The sequence below is a fragment of the Lactuca saligna genome, chromosome 7 (genome assembly GCF_052625555.1).
Source record: "Lactuca saligna cultivar CGN05327 chromosome 7, ASM5262555v1, whole genome shotgun sequence".
Classification (NCBI taxonomy): Eukaryota; Viridiplantae; Streptophyta; class Magnoliopsida; order Asterales; family Asteraceae; genus Lactuca; species Lactuca saligna.
Window position 1 is genome coordinate 106,175,159 of NC_136423.1, and position 14,362 is coordinate 106,189,520.

Consider the following 14,362-nt stretch of genomic DNA (forward strand, 5'->3'; position numbering starts at 1 on the left):
TAACAGCTTCTAACTATCAAAACACTTTGTAACATGTTGAGCAAAGTGTTAAGTATTTGATGACTTCATATATTACATGTATTTCTTGTTATGATATATTTGTATAATAGGAAATTACTTATTGAATTTATAAGAATCCTCCATCATAATCATTAGTACAAAACAAAGCAAGTTAAACATAGCTATATTGTACTATACATTTAACTTACAAAGAATGGAATTCTTAAACACCACAAATAAACATACTAAACTATAATAGGTATAGTTAGGGTACATATACATTTCAAACATTTTAATAAACTATAATAGGTATAGTTTATGATCATTTACATAACACACTCGTACAAAAAGAAAGGGTACAAATACAAAGTGTCGGGTTTATATAAAAAAGGGGGTACAACTACAAAGTAACGGGTTTTTATACAAAAAGGGGTACAAATACAAAGTGTCGGGTTTATATACAAAAATGGGTACAAATACAAAGTGTCGGGTTTATATACAAATAGGGGTACAAATACAAAGTGCCGGTTTTTATACAAAAAAGGGGTACAAATACAAAGTGCCGGGTTTATACACAAAAAGGGGTAAAAATACAAAGTACTGGGTTTTTATACAAAAAGGGGTACAAATATAAAGTGTCGGGTCTTTATACAAAAAGGGGGTACCGATACAAAGTACCAGGTTCACTTAAGATAGTTATTATGATATTAAAACTATACTTCATCTAGAATTGTTAGACTTCAACTATAATCGTTGAGCGTATATGTTTGAGTCATATAAGAATTTAGTCTTGATTGGCTTAGAATTAGTGGGGCCCACCTCATCTCCTGTTCCTCGTTGGGTTGTGGACCTAGGGCAGACCCACTATATTCAATGTTTTATCTAATTTAAACCTTATATAACTTATATACGTTGGACGATTATAGAGGAACTCTACGGGTCATTCTAGGGTTCATTAATGCATCATATAGGAATATTTCTATACACACTTAACTAAGAAAATATTGGATTTTCTGGAAATCAAACTATATCAATTTTACAAGGAAAACGGTTTCTACTTCAAACAAAACTCTTATGAACTCACCAACTTAATTGTTGACACTTTTCAAAACTACTTGTATTCTCAGGAAATCAGTGAAACAGGAAAAACTTCAGCGCCTTGAGGATGGGACGTTAAACCGTCGACGATTTACTTTTGTCATCATAATGTAATTGATTTTGAAACATGTAAACATATACTTTGGTGTAACTTTTTCAATTATATTTATGATGGTTGTATTTACTTTGAGCACTATTATACACGTTGTTGTGATACTGTACATGAAGTCCTCCACCCCCGGACGTTTCCGCCATCCTTGGTTTGGGGGTGTGACATAAGTAGACATAGCCATATCTACTGTAATCATCAGTAAGAGTCACATAGAAGCGATTAGCATCCCTTATGATGGTTCTGAAGGGCCCATACACATCGATGTGTATGAGATCCAATAAACCCTCACCCCTCTCACAAGTAACAGTGAAGGGTGATTTAGTCATCTTTCCAAGTAAGCAAGACTCGCAAGCATTATCCGACCTTAAGTCGAATGACTCCAAAACTCCATCCTTCTGGAGTTGACCTATGCGCTTCTTGTTGACATGTCCAAGATGACAATGCCACAAGGATGCCTTATCCAAATCATTAGAAGAATCGATATGCAACACATTATTTCCTAAGTTGTCTACAACCATCACAGTTTTATATACATCATTAAAAGGTAATGCTCTAAAATAAAAAAACACCATTATAATAAGCATTTATTGCACCAATTTCATTATCAAACGAAAATGTGAAACCTTGTTTGTACAAACCATGAAAGGAAATAATATTTCAAATCAGATGAGTGGCAACAATTATTTCAAATCTATTTCTAACCCACTACTAAGCAATAAAGAGTAAACTTCAATCTTGGTGACAGGTAAAACCTTCCTATTCCCCATGATCAAGTTTATCTTCCCGTGCTCCACATCTTTACTTCTTTTTAGGCCCTGCACATAAGAACAAATGTTAAATCCATAACATGTATCAAGCACCCAAGAGTTATTATGTGATGAGTTTTTAGATAGAATAGTATAAATACCTGCATGGGTGGGTTTAACCTTCCCATCCTTGACATCTTGCAAGTATTTGGATAAGCTTCGCTTTCAGTGCCCTTTTTCGTGACAATAGAAACACTCTACTTCTTTAGGAATGGAAATGGGAGCAGCAGAACCAACCTTGGTCCCACTTGAATAGGATTCATCAAGAGACTTTCCCTTGCGGCTCTTTGAGGTAGCCTTCCTATTCTTCCCTTTCCCTTGCCCTATTTCCAAAACAGGGGTGGTAGTAGGAGTAGTAATAGCTGATTTACCTTTGAGAAGACTTTCGGTGGTCCTCAAAATCCCTTGAAGTTTGCTAAGTGTAACCTCCTCCTTGTTATATGATAGGTCATTCGGAACTAATCATAACATGGAGGTAAGGAGTGTAGAATGATATCTATAGCCATCTCCTCAGGGAAGTTCACATTCAACTTTAGTAATCGGTCCACAAGCCTTTGCATTTTCTGCAAGTGGACCGTGATGGGTTCACCATCCTTCATCCTGGTTGTTATCATGGAAGAGATGATTTCATACCTCTCTTGACGAACACTCTGATGGTATCTTTCCATCAGGTCCTGGTGCATCTCAAAATGGTAGAAATCCTCATAGGACTTTTAGATTTCAGCTGACATAGTGGCAAGCATGATACAAGCTACATGGGTGGCATCCTTCTCCTGTGCCCTAAACTCAGCAATCTCCTCAGGAGTAGCAGAAGACTCATCAATTTCCTTTAGCTCCTTGTCGAGAACATATTCCTTGTCCTCATAGCGAGTGATCATTCTGATGTTCCTAATCCAATCATTAAAGTTGGAACCATCGAAGATGACTCTCCCACAAAGGTTCATGAGAGAGAAGGAGCCAGTAGGGTTCGAGCCAAAAGCAGTGTTGGAAGACATCTAAAAAGAAAGAAAGACAAGTTTATATTAGATAAAGAGTCCTTAATAAAACACCAAAAATGAAATATTAAGGCTAGGATCCAACACAATATTTTACAATTTGGAAGAAGGATGTCGTAATCCAACTTGCAAAATATTTGAAGGTAGGTTAACCATGCACGTTCCATTGATCTTATGATAAACATCGAGCCACCCTTTTAGTCCAAGTTAATGTGTCGGTTAACCACACACGCTCCATCAACGACTTGGCAAGGTGCAAAGTGCAATTTTCATGGATTAGCATCAATTTTACATTTTCCTAAAGTAACTAAGATTGGAAATTTAATAAAATACTTAATGAGAATTATAGTCCTATCATACCCGTTCAGCTAACGACCCTCCACCAGTCAAGAAAGTGGTGGGTGAGAGTGGACACCTATTAAACTGTCATTTTATAGGCAATAACCTTATATCCTCCTTATAGACTGGCTTCGTGAATGAGGCCTACTAACGGTAAGGCTGACTTGATCTTATACATACATACATACATACATACATATATATATATATATATATATATATATATAATTAACTTATAATACTATAAAGTATAAGGGTTGAATTTTAAACTTTTAAAATTCTAGGGTTTGGAATTAAAGTATTTTAAAGTGACTTTACAAATTCCAAAACTTGAGGACAAGTTTTGAAACTATTCAAAACCTTTAATTTCTATAACTTAAGAATTTAATGACTTTTAAGGAAAAGACATTCGGAATTCCATAACTTGAGGACAAGTTATGGAGTCCATTAAAAGGCATTTAGATCAACAATTAAACTAACAAGCAAGTGTCAAATAATTTCTATGATCTAGCAAAACTCATAAGCAAGGATAATTCACATCAAGAATTTTGAATAATCATATAACCTAATATAAAACTTGAAACTATGACAATTATCTTTTGAAGTGTATTAGCATGATCATTATCACATCAAAATCAGGTTTATAAGTTCAAAAATAGTTTAGGGTAATGATCCTAGTCCAATTCCAGCCTTAAAACTCGAAAATCTGCACTCTGGAGCTCCAACTCGGCGAGTCCACTGTCCATAAAGCTGAAATTCGATTTTTAAAGCATTTCCAAGCAAGTAGCATCAAGTATATTGGAAAACAATCCTAGGCTCTGATACCACTGATGGGTTTTGAGCATTCTAACACTCCTATGGTGTACATGCAACCCTAAATGTTTTGGATCTATGTTTCCTCTAATATACATGCAAACTTTCAAAAATCCAAAACATCATCCTAACTAGCATACAATGGAGTAATTGTATTACAAAAATCTAGTTAGATGACATACCTTTTAGTATAGTTGAAACCTTGAAGCTTTAAGAGTCTAGCACCAATAGTGTGAATGCCTCAAGTGGAACCACAAATCACCACCGACAAATGGAAGAACTTGAGAGGAGATAATATGAGTTTAGCCTATCATAAGGAATCATGGATCATTAGCCCACTTTATAAGAATGAATGATTTGCCAAATTAACCATTTATATTTAATTAGTCTCTTTTGATCACAAAATTAATTCCAAATTAATTCTTGATCAATACTAATTAAATAATATGATTTCATATTAATATATTAGAACTTATAATATATTAATAAATCATAATTATCCTCTTCTCAAAAGTCCATCCTTCAAATTGTCTCAATAAAGTGCAACTCAAATGGATCATGCTACTCTCGGATCAACTACATACCAAACATAGTTATAGACTTAAACACCTTATCCAACATCAACTTCTATAAAAAAAAAAAAAGTATCATTGTAAAACTGAAATAAAATGCTTTTTATGGTAATTTTATTAACTCATACAAAATTGTTCATAGTTCATGACTTCTATTAACAGGAAATCAGAATTGTGAAATGGATCAACAATATTTGTTTTTTTTTTTATCTAATATATAAACTACTATTATATTCAATTTTTTATTAAAAAACCCTTTCAACCTTATCTTCGGTATCCAAAACTTCAACTTCTATCAATTGTCATTCTAGAACTAAAATAAAATGTTTTTTTATGGTAAATATTATTCATTCAGACAAAATTGTTTGCAGATTATGTTTTTTATTAACATGAAATCAGAACACATCAAAAAAATCAAAAAAAGCCATAATTAAATATAAACTGCTATTATATTCATTCTTGTTTATAAAAAACTTTTATGACAATCCAAAAGAGTGGGAAGGAAATTAAACATAAACTAACTTCGAAACAACAATGTCGTTCCTTGATCGATTTTTAATCGACATAAGAACATCCAACAAACCCTTTATTGTTTGCAAATCTTTTTTCTTTAGTTTAATGAGCAATACTTTTTACCCAAGTGTTTATATGAATATGACAAATCTTTGATTTTCTCTAACAAATTATCCTTCTTTTTATACTCTTCACTAACATCACTAAAAACCTTCGTGATATTCGATCTTCTCCTGACATATTTATTGTTGTTGAGATCATGTTGTAGCACATTTTGCATGTTCGCCAATTTGGTGAGAGCAAGGTTTTCATTTTTTGGGGCCTAAATTTTATTAATAAAAGTAATCAAAGTAGATAAGATAAATGTAAAGATCAAAACTAAATAGATAATCAACATATATAGAAAGGTACGTCAACTTATTCGAACTCATAAGACTCTTGGCAACTAAAAAGACAAAATTATATAGAAATGTGTGTCAACCTCTTCTGGCTCATAAGACTCTTGGCCACTGAAAAGACAAAATGTAAATTATGACTACTATTAGTTGGTAAATAATCACGACCATCTTTATTATAAGACGATGACTGATTGGCAACTGAAAAGACTCAATATAATGATAACTAGTCGTAAGTATATTGATATGATAACATAATAATATGCATAAATGCACTAAACTCATTTCCATTTTTTGGGTCTTTTTTTTTTTTTTTTTGAGAAAATTAATCAAATTACATGAGGTAAATGTAAAGATCAAATTAATTCAATGTAGTGACGCCTACTCTTTAAAATAATAATATAGGATAATAATAATAATGTGGATAAATTGAACAAAAGTAATCAAAGTACATTAAAAAAAAAATTTAAGATCAAGTTGACTCAATGTAGTGATACCTGTTCATTAAAATAATAATATGAGGTAATAATAATGTGGATGATTACTAAACGTATTTCCATTTCCCAATGCCTTAATTTTACTTAAAAAAATTGATCAAAGTAGATAAGATAAATGTACACATCAAAACTAAATAGATGATCAAAATATATAGAAAAACGTCAATCTCTTGGAATGGTAATAGGTTCATATTCGGTTCCTAGAAAGTTATATAATAATAATGATGTGTGGTATCTAAGAATCATGAAAAATAGTTTGCAACACATGATACTTGTTGAACAAATATTACATGAAACAATTTAAAAACACACCGCATCAATGACAACACACACTCAAACAACTTACATCTCCATAACTCTTTACCACTATTTCCTATTTATCATTTCCCATCTTCAACCAGGAAAGATTATCACGAACAAAGACAAACGTTTCATCGTTTGATCAAAATCCATTTACCCCTATTTGGTTACTATCATCGGTACCAAAAATGCACTTTCATGTCATGATCAAACAAACAATGCAAAGCAAAACAAAAAATACATACCTCAGCTATCAAACAACAATGCAAAGTAAAGCAACAAAGAGTATATACCTCAATTAGCAATGGTGTTTAATTCCGACACAAAATAACAAATCAATAAGAAAACTCTCAACTCAACAATTATACAGACAAATGAGCATAAACAAATCATTTGTTGAACATATTATCCTTACATCTCATTTATACACCCAAAAAACAAACTGTTATAATAGTAATTGGAAAATCAAACGTTGCAATAAACAGATAAACATAAGACGTAACCACAACTGAGCGATGAGTCATTCCCAATTGAATGACACGTCAAAAAACAACCTCTTACAATAAACTATTTTTTGCTAATAGCAACGAATTAGAGATGTACAAATACAATGTTTTTGACAACTTAACAAAAGTTTTCTCAAGTTACCTAGGATAAAAATAGATATTCAATTCTTAGGTAATTTTGTTCAATAATTAGCTGAATAAAGATGATTTTTTTTGTTGATGTCAACTGACTTTATTATTTCAAATAAACCAAATAACCAAATGGGATATTAGTTTAATATTTTGATAGTGTAATTAAAAAAAAAAAAAAAAAACAAAACAAAAAACCTTGTGGATCCACTTAGGCTTTGTGTTTGTTTTTATGGTTATAGTTATAAAACTGTATATTGTTATTTATTTAAGGTTATCAAGTGTCCAATATTATAAAAGTAATGGGTATCGAATTTGTGTAATATTATAAATTTGTCTTAAAGTAATTTTAAATTCGTGTGCCAGGCCTAAAAATTTAGCATTAAAATTTTTATTGAGTTCACCGGTTGGGCCATTTCCCTACCGATTTCCATCAGTATTTGGTAATACAACGCCATGGATTCTATGGAGGGGTTGGGTTGCCTACCTCCAACGGAAGAAATACAAATGTAATTCTCATTTCTTCACCCCCCAAACATCCTTTGTATGCCATGGATGTGGTTGGATTTCTATGACCGATAGTAGGTGTAGAAGGAAAGCGGTGGTATTGATTAAAATATTTCCCTCAACACGTGCGTGGAAGCCTATCTGTGTTTTTGGCGTAAGTTTGCAGTGTTATGGTACAACACTAGTAATTACTGTAGTAATTATCACACAGCTGCTCTCTATGAAATAATAGTCTGTGGACATAGTGGATAGAAAGTTTAACAGGTTGAGAGCAAAGTAAAGAATGAAGTAATTGGAGGATAAACATGAGTGAAAAAGGGAATTTTTCTTATATTTATTTGGATTTTGTATACTGGAAAATACAACCTCATCCACAAATCCACAAATCAAATCATAGGCTGCTCAACATCTGTGGAGAGGTGCTGGGTAAACATCCAGAGCTTGGTATCTCAACTGCTCATTGTGAGGCAGCGGTCCTTCCTGGAAAAACAAAAACAAAACGAAATGCTTATTGGATTCATTCCACTCAAATATGTATGTATGTATGTATGTATGTATGTATGTATCATTTAAAATACCTCTTCCGCATTTATTTGGAAAGGCTTGACAAAATCTTCAAACATCTGAGGGGACATTCTTCCTATTTTCTCTTTAACCTCCTGAAATCAAATCATGCTTACAATCTGTTAATAATTCCATACTAATTAACTAGTACAGTAATTAATAATACTTACCACCCCAGTAATTCTTGACTTCTCCAGTAATTCCCTTGAAATCAAATCCAGTATGTGCCTATTCTGGGTCAACCCTTTGATTGCAACCTCTTCTGTCTCTTGAATATACTGCCACCAATGTTAATTCCATTAAATAAGAAGACTAGAAGAAGAAGGGGGGGTAGTAGAAAATAGAAATAGAATGAATAATGAATGGTATGGTATGGTTAATTACTCTTGTAAGTTCCCGAGTGAAGAGTTCTGAAACTTCAACTGTCATGTCAGCAGGAACTACATGTGGGTCATCCCACTGAGAATCAAGATAATAATACCAAATAACAATCAAACAAGCATTTCAACTAATAATAATAATCATATCAGAGTGAGTGAGTGAATATGCACCCTGTATTTTATGAGTTCCCCATCATTAGTATCTGCTCTGTTAGCCAATCCAACTCTGTTTGTCAATGTAGCAAACCCTAACCTTGCATTTCTAGGGCTAATCACCATTTCTCGAGCAATCTGAAGACACAACACAAGCGTTAACGGAATACAAGTGAAAAACATACAGAATTACAGATGACATGAACCTGACCTTTGTGATCTTTTCTAGATCATCAGTTCCACCATCAGTGACATCATCACCAAAGACAAGACGTTCAGCACAACGGCCACCATGAGCCACCACCATTTGCATCATCATGTAGCCAAAACTTGTGTACCCTTGGTCTACCATATCTTCTCTAGGGTAGAAAACAGATATTGCAGTTTCCTATTCAAATAAAAGGGTTAAATTCAAAGCAGACAAAAGCACTTAAAGTTATCTACATATACATATATACATATACCTTACCACCCGGTAACAGCTGAGAAAATGCATGCCAATCAAATCGAGGAAATAAATGTGCTAATACAATATGACCAGCTTCATGTACTGCCAACAACCTCTTCTTTTCAACAGATACCTATTATTATCACTTAATTAATACCACCAATTCAAATATGTTGAAAAAACAAAAAACAAAAAAAAAAAATCTTACTCTTTCTTCACATTTCTGCTGTTCTTCCTCTGTTAGGAGCACACCCATTCCCTCAAGCAGCTGCTTATCTAATACATCAACAATGTCTTGCTGGTAGATCTTTGTATGCCCTTTTCTCACCTGCAGATATGGATATATATCATTCGTTTAACATGAAAGATATATAGATACATATCACAATCAATAACATGAAACATGATGAAAGAATAGTTACAGCCATTATTCCAGCTTCGTTCACAAGATTTCTTATATCTGCCCCAGAATACCCAACAGTGCGAAACACCAGCTGTAGATGATTTCATAAACATGATGAGCCTTGGAATAAACAACAACAAAAAGAATATATATATAAAATAAAATATTGCCGCACCTTGTTGAATTCCACATCATGAGCAAGCTGCTTCCCGGAACTGTGGACACCAAAAATTTGCTGCCTTTGGTTTGCATCAGGTAAACCAATGTACAATCGGCGATCAATACGTCCACCACTAACAAACTCTAGATCTAATTCATCCGGCCTATTTGTAGCACAGATGAATATAACTGCTTGTCTTAATGAAAATCGATCCACCCCTGTTTTCTCTTTACTGAAATTCATTCATTCATACATCAATCAGTAACTCTTTCAAACAAACCCTCTTACAATATATATATATATATATATATATATATATATATATATATATATATATATATATATATATATATATATATATATATATATCAAAATCATCAGATACTAACTCTCCATCGAGCTGGGTGATTAGTGCCTCGAATGTTGATCTCCTTCGTGGATCTTTTCTTGCATGTCTTCCAGCAATCGCATCAATCTCATCTACAAAGATAAAAGCAGGAGCCTGCACAACCACAACCAACCAACAAACCAAAAAAGCTTCCCAAGGATGTTTATAATTATATTAAATCATAAATCCTAAAAGAATGTTACATTTCTCCTTGCAATTGAGAACATTTGATTTATTCTTGCAGCCCCACTTTTTTCACTATCTGTGAACTCTGCACCAGATGCAAAAACAAATGGCATCCCACTCTCCTTTGCTAGTGTCCTTGCAAATAGTGTTTTTCCAGTCCCTGGAGGCCCTGATAGAAGCACTCCCTGTTGTGTTGTATTGTAATTTGTAACCAAAATATTTATTCATACACTTGACATCCAATAATATTCCAATTCCAAATTTAGTTTGTAAATTACCCGAACAAACTTCACTTGTTTTTCATAATACCGCATTGGATTTCGCATGTAAATCATTAGCTCATCCAACAGATCCCATACATCTCCTCCCAGCACTACATCCTTGTACATTGATTTTGTTTCATCAACTTCTCTAACTGGCTGGTATTATAGATTAAAAAACATTACCCCATGAAATTGAAGCCCACAAAATAAATAGGAAAACGGTATAATAAATTTTACTTACCAGGATAAAATTTTCAGCATAGGCCATATCATATAGCTGATTGTACTTCTTATACAGGAAGCGCTTTGAAGTAATGTGTAAAAGCATTATGGATTCCCGTAGAAAACATAAAACCAAAATTGTGGGAAGCAACGCGATTACTAGTTTTAACAAGTAATGGCTTTGTCGCTTCTGGAGTAGATCAACTTCAGCTCCAGAATTTGTGATCATTTCAAATAGGTATGGATCGAGTGGCATCTCAACCTACATACAATATGTAAAAAAACATCTTCACCTCTACAAATGTCAAATACAATAGACTTAATAATACAGACAGACAGGATCAAACTTACAACATATTCTAGGGGGAACCCTTCGTTCATTGTTACATACAATCTTTTCAAATCCTCTGTAAACACAACAGCTGCAACCTCAGAGCTTTGAAGCTTTTCAACAAAATAAGTATAAGGAAGTTTAGGTCGGTAACGCCACCATCTTTTTGATATCCAAAGTGCTCTTGTCCCTTCTGATGTTGCTTTTGCATCTTCTTCACGAAAGCTCTTTTCAACTTCTTTCATGTCAAATTCAACTGCATACTTAGCACGTGATGAGTCTAATTGCTCAGCCAATTGCTCTTTCCTAAGAATCTCTTTCCATATTTGCAGCCTTTCTTGCCATGTCTGTGTACTTTCTTCTTGATTAACATCTGCCATGCAAAACTAGCTCCTTACTTATTAAAAAAAAGATAAATACAGCAAAGGTAATCAATCACACACGCACACTAACCTGAAATCCCTAGCTCTTTTTGAAGCTCCCTTTTGTCTTGACTGTTCAGTCTGACATCATGGTCAATGATTTCCTTGACTTTGTCCTTAGAAGCTGTGGCATCATTATCATCATCATCATCCCATGCATCTTCTCCAACATAGGATGTGTCATGGATAAGTGTTCCATCTGGCCCTTCAATGAATTTCTTCATTTTGAGGCCTTTTGGTATTGACTTCCTCCATAAACCTTTTTTATACCTTTGAGAAAAAATTCAAGTATCATTATTACCAAGAAAGCAGTTAACTAAGCACTCCCTCACATTAAAAGCATCCATTTGTCCTGTTAAAAAATGTACTTGCTGGTTTAACATTTGCTCTTGATGGAAGTCTATCTGATAACATGGATGGTAAAAAAAAGATAATCTATCTTTATTAATCTTATGTTTTATGTTAAAAACTAATGTGATTCTTTACAAAACACCTTTCACACTTAGCATATGAGAATTGTCATAATTTTACAAAACATTCTGATAGATGATGTAAATTACTCCATCCAAACATTTATCGCTGCTTTGCAGCCATGATGATCATGACATATGATCACCTAATGTCAGATACATGATACACCTTGCTCTCCTCAAACATTTTGTTCCATATATAGCTGCTCTACAGGTAAATCAATAATAAGATTTGGTGGAAGTTCCTTTAAGAAAGAACTTCTTGGCCATCTGATCATTGAAACAACTCATTCTTTCATTTCTCCCCCAAACTTTAGAAATTTTTTAACATAGAGATGGTATGCATGGTAACTTCCTCTTAAATTGAAATGATACTAAGGATATAGTGGGAGTCAATAGCTCTAAGGCAACTCATTGGGAAATCCAAACTAAAGAATTCTCAAGAAATAAGCCTCAAGGAACACTAAAAATGGAGAACTTGCTGGAGGAGATGAGAAAAGACTTGGAAGTTTATTGTGTATCCCATCAAACTTTGGTTGGATTATGAGCAATCCCTGCTCCACCACTCCAAGGAAGCCTCTAGGTTCCCACTACATCTATCTCCAACATAATAATACTATTAATACATCATGGAGAAAATTTGTATGGTCTTAGAACATTACTTATTCTTTCTTCATTGGCAAACCTATTGGAGCTGCATGATGTACCCAAACATTAGAGTTCAAGACATGGCATATGTCTATGAGGTTGTACCCTTATGATGGAGCTTGTATGTCAGAGTTTTAGCTAGTAAGCATCCAATAGAATTTGTCCATGTTGAGGTCCAAAAAGAATGTGGGCTAGTCATACAGAGACTAACAAACCCATCAAGGACATAAATGGGAAGAGCAAGAATCAACACAATGGTGTTGAAAGGTTCCAACTCATTAGTCATTAGTGGATTTGAGTTCATTGGATTTATGTAAATGTTTGTCATAAGAGAATTGATGCCATGTCCTTGCATCACTTTTCCTCAACTAGAAACACAATGGCTGCCTTAAACTTGGTCCTAATAGTATTTATAAACCTAACTAACATCTTCATCTTCATTGAGGAACAAAGAAAAGCATGGCAGCAACAATAATAAGATAACAGGTCTAAGGAATTGATGCATGTCATAGTAAAAACGAAAATGGAGGAACGGCTAGAAAGATACATACTTCCTGATGTTAGTTGGAGATGGTTCAGGAATCAAAGCCTCCATATACGCTTCCGATGCTTCTTCTATTTGACGATGAAGAAAAGGAGCTCGCACAGCCATAAATATCCTTTGGCATGAAACGACCATCACCAAGACATAGATTGCCAACACACCTACTCTTGTGGGTTCCCAATTACTGATATCCTGCAAAAAAAGATTAGCACTTGTTAAGACAACTTATTAACTCCATTCCACTAAGCTTAACTTAGGCAAGGATTACCTTCCAACGTTGCCAGTCGTTCCAAGCTGAGAACTGAGTTAGGTATTTCAAGACAGAGTCTTGAGTTCCACCCACAAACCCAGAAATCCTGGCATTGGCATCTTGCAAATCAAACCCGGTTTCTTTCTTCAATGAATCCCCGAATTTATCTAACAAAACCTCCGAACTGCGTCGAATTGACCGAGAGAACTTGGTCCAAGCCGAACCGTCTTCTGAACCATCTGGATTGACGGAAGCAGAAACACGAAAACCGGATTTTCTTCTTTTGATGCGATTGTAACGCGGAAGTGGTAACAAGACAAGATTTGGGTGGGTTTGGTTAAAAATAATCACTCCTCTTCTTGTACAAGAAGACAGGTAGAATTTGTTTGCCGTGAACTGTATTTTAAGATCCATTTCTCTTGTCTCTTTTGTTCTACATAAGATAAGATGAAGAAGAAATCTGCTGTAAGTTGATAGCCAGCTGGAGAGTTTCGCACCTGCGGCCTCAAGAGACCGTCCCTCTATCGATGGAGTGTCCAGGGAAAAGGGGTTTTAGAGGTTTATCTGTGTTGTGTCACTAGCACCAAAAGGTCAAAATAACAACATGACTCTGGATAAGTCGGAAAAATGGTTGAAATCGAGAAACCAGTTCCTCTACATTTTTAGGTTTGTCTAAGACGGCTATAAGGCTTTTGGGTGTGGGCGTGTGGCTTTCGGGAATGGGTTCGGTATTATCGGCGAACACTACGACTAAGCCGAGGCATGCCGAGCTCGGCTCAACAATTCGATATAGATTTAAGGATAGTATCCAATTTCAAAATGTTTTCCTTTTTTTGTTTTTTCTTTTTTTACCATTTATTATTCAAATTCTATTTTCAAAAAATACCATCTTTTCTAAAAAATACTCAATTTCAAAAATAAAATCGTTTTTTTTTTTCAAAATTTTAA

General features: G+C 34.1%; 1 protein-coding gene across 1 annotated transcript; it reads right to left on the reverse strand.

Moving 5' to 3' along the window:
* Positions 1–7,888: 7,888 nt before the first annotated feature.
* Positions 7,889–14,053, reverse strand: FTSH12 (FTSH protease 12). The gene is made up of 18 exons (XM_078963537.1): positions 13,433–14,053; positions 13,172–13,356; positions 11,534–11,772; positions 11,101–11,453; positions 10,769–11,011; positions 10,543–10,683; positions 10,282–10,449; positions 10,080–10,192; positions 9,706–9,922; positions 9,550–9,621; positions 9,336–9,455; positions 9,144–9,260; positions 8,891–9,067; positions 8,698–8,817; positions 8,531–8,605; positions 8,317–8,424; positions 8,161–8,241; positions 7,889–8,062 (listed from the first exon to the last, which is right to left on the reverse strand). Exons 1-18 carry the CDS (start codon positions 13,826–13,828, stop codon positions 7,985–7,987), a joined length of 3,003 nt encoding a protein of 1,000 aa, XP_078819663.1. The 5' UTR covers positions 13,829–14,053; the 3' UTR covers positions 7,889–7,984.
* Between the last annotated feature and the right edge of the window lie 309 nt (positions 14,054–14,362).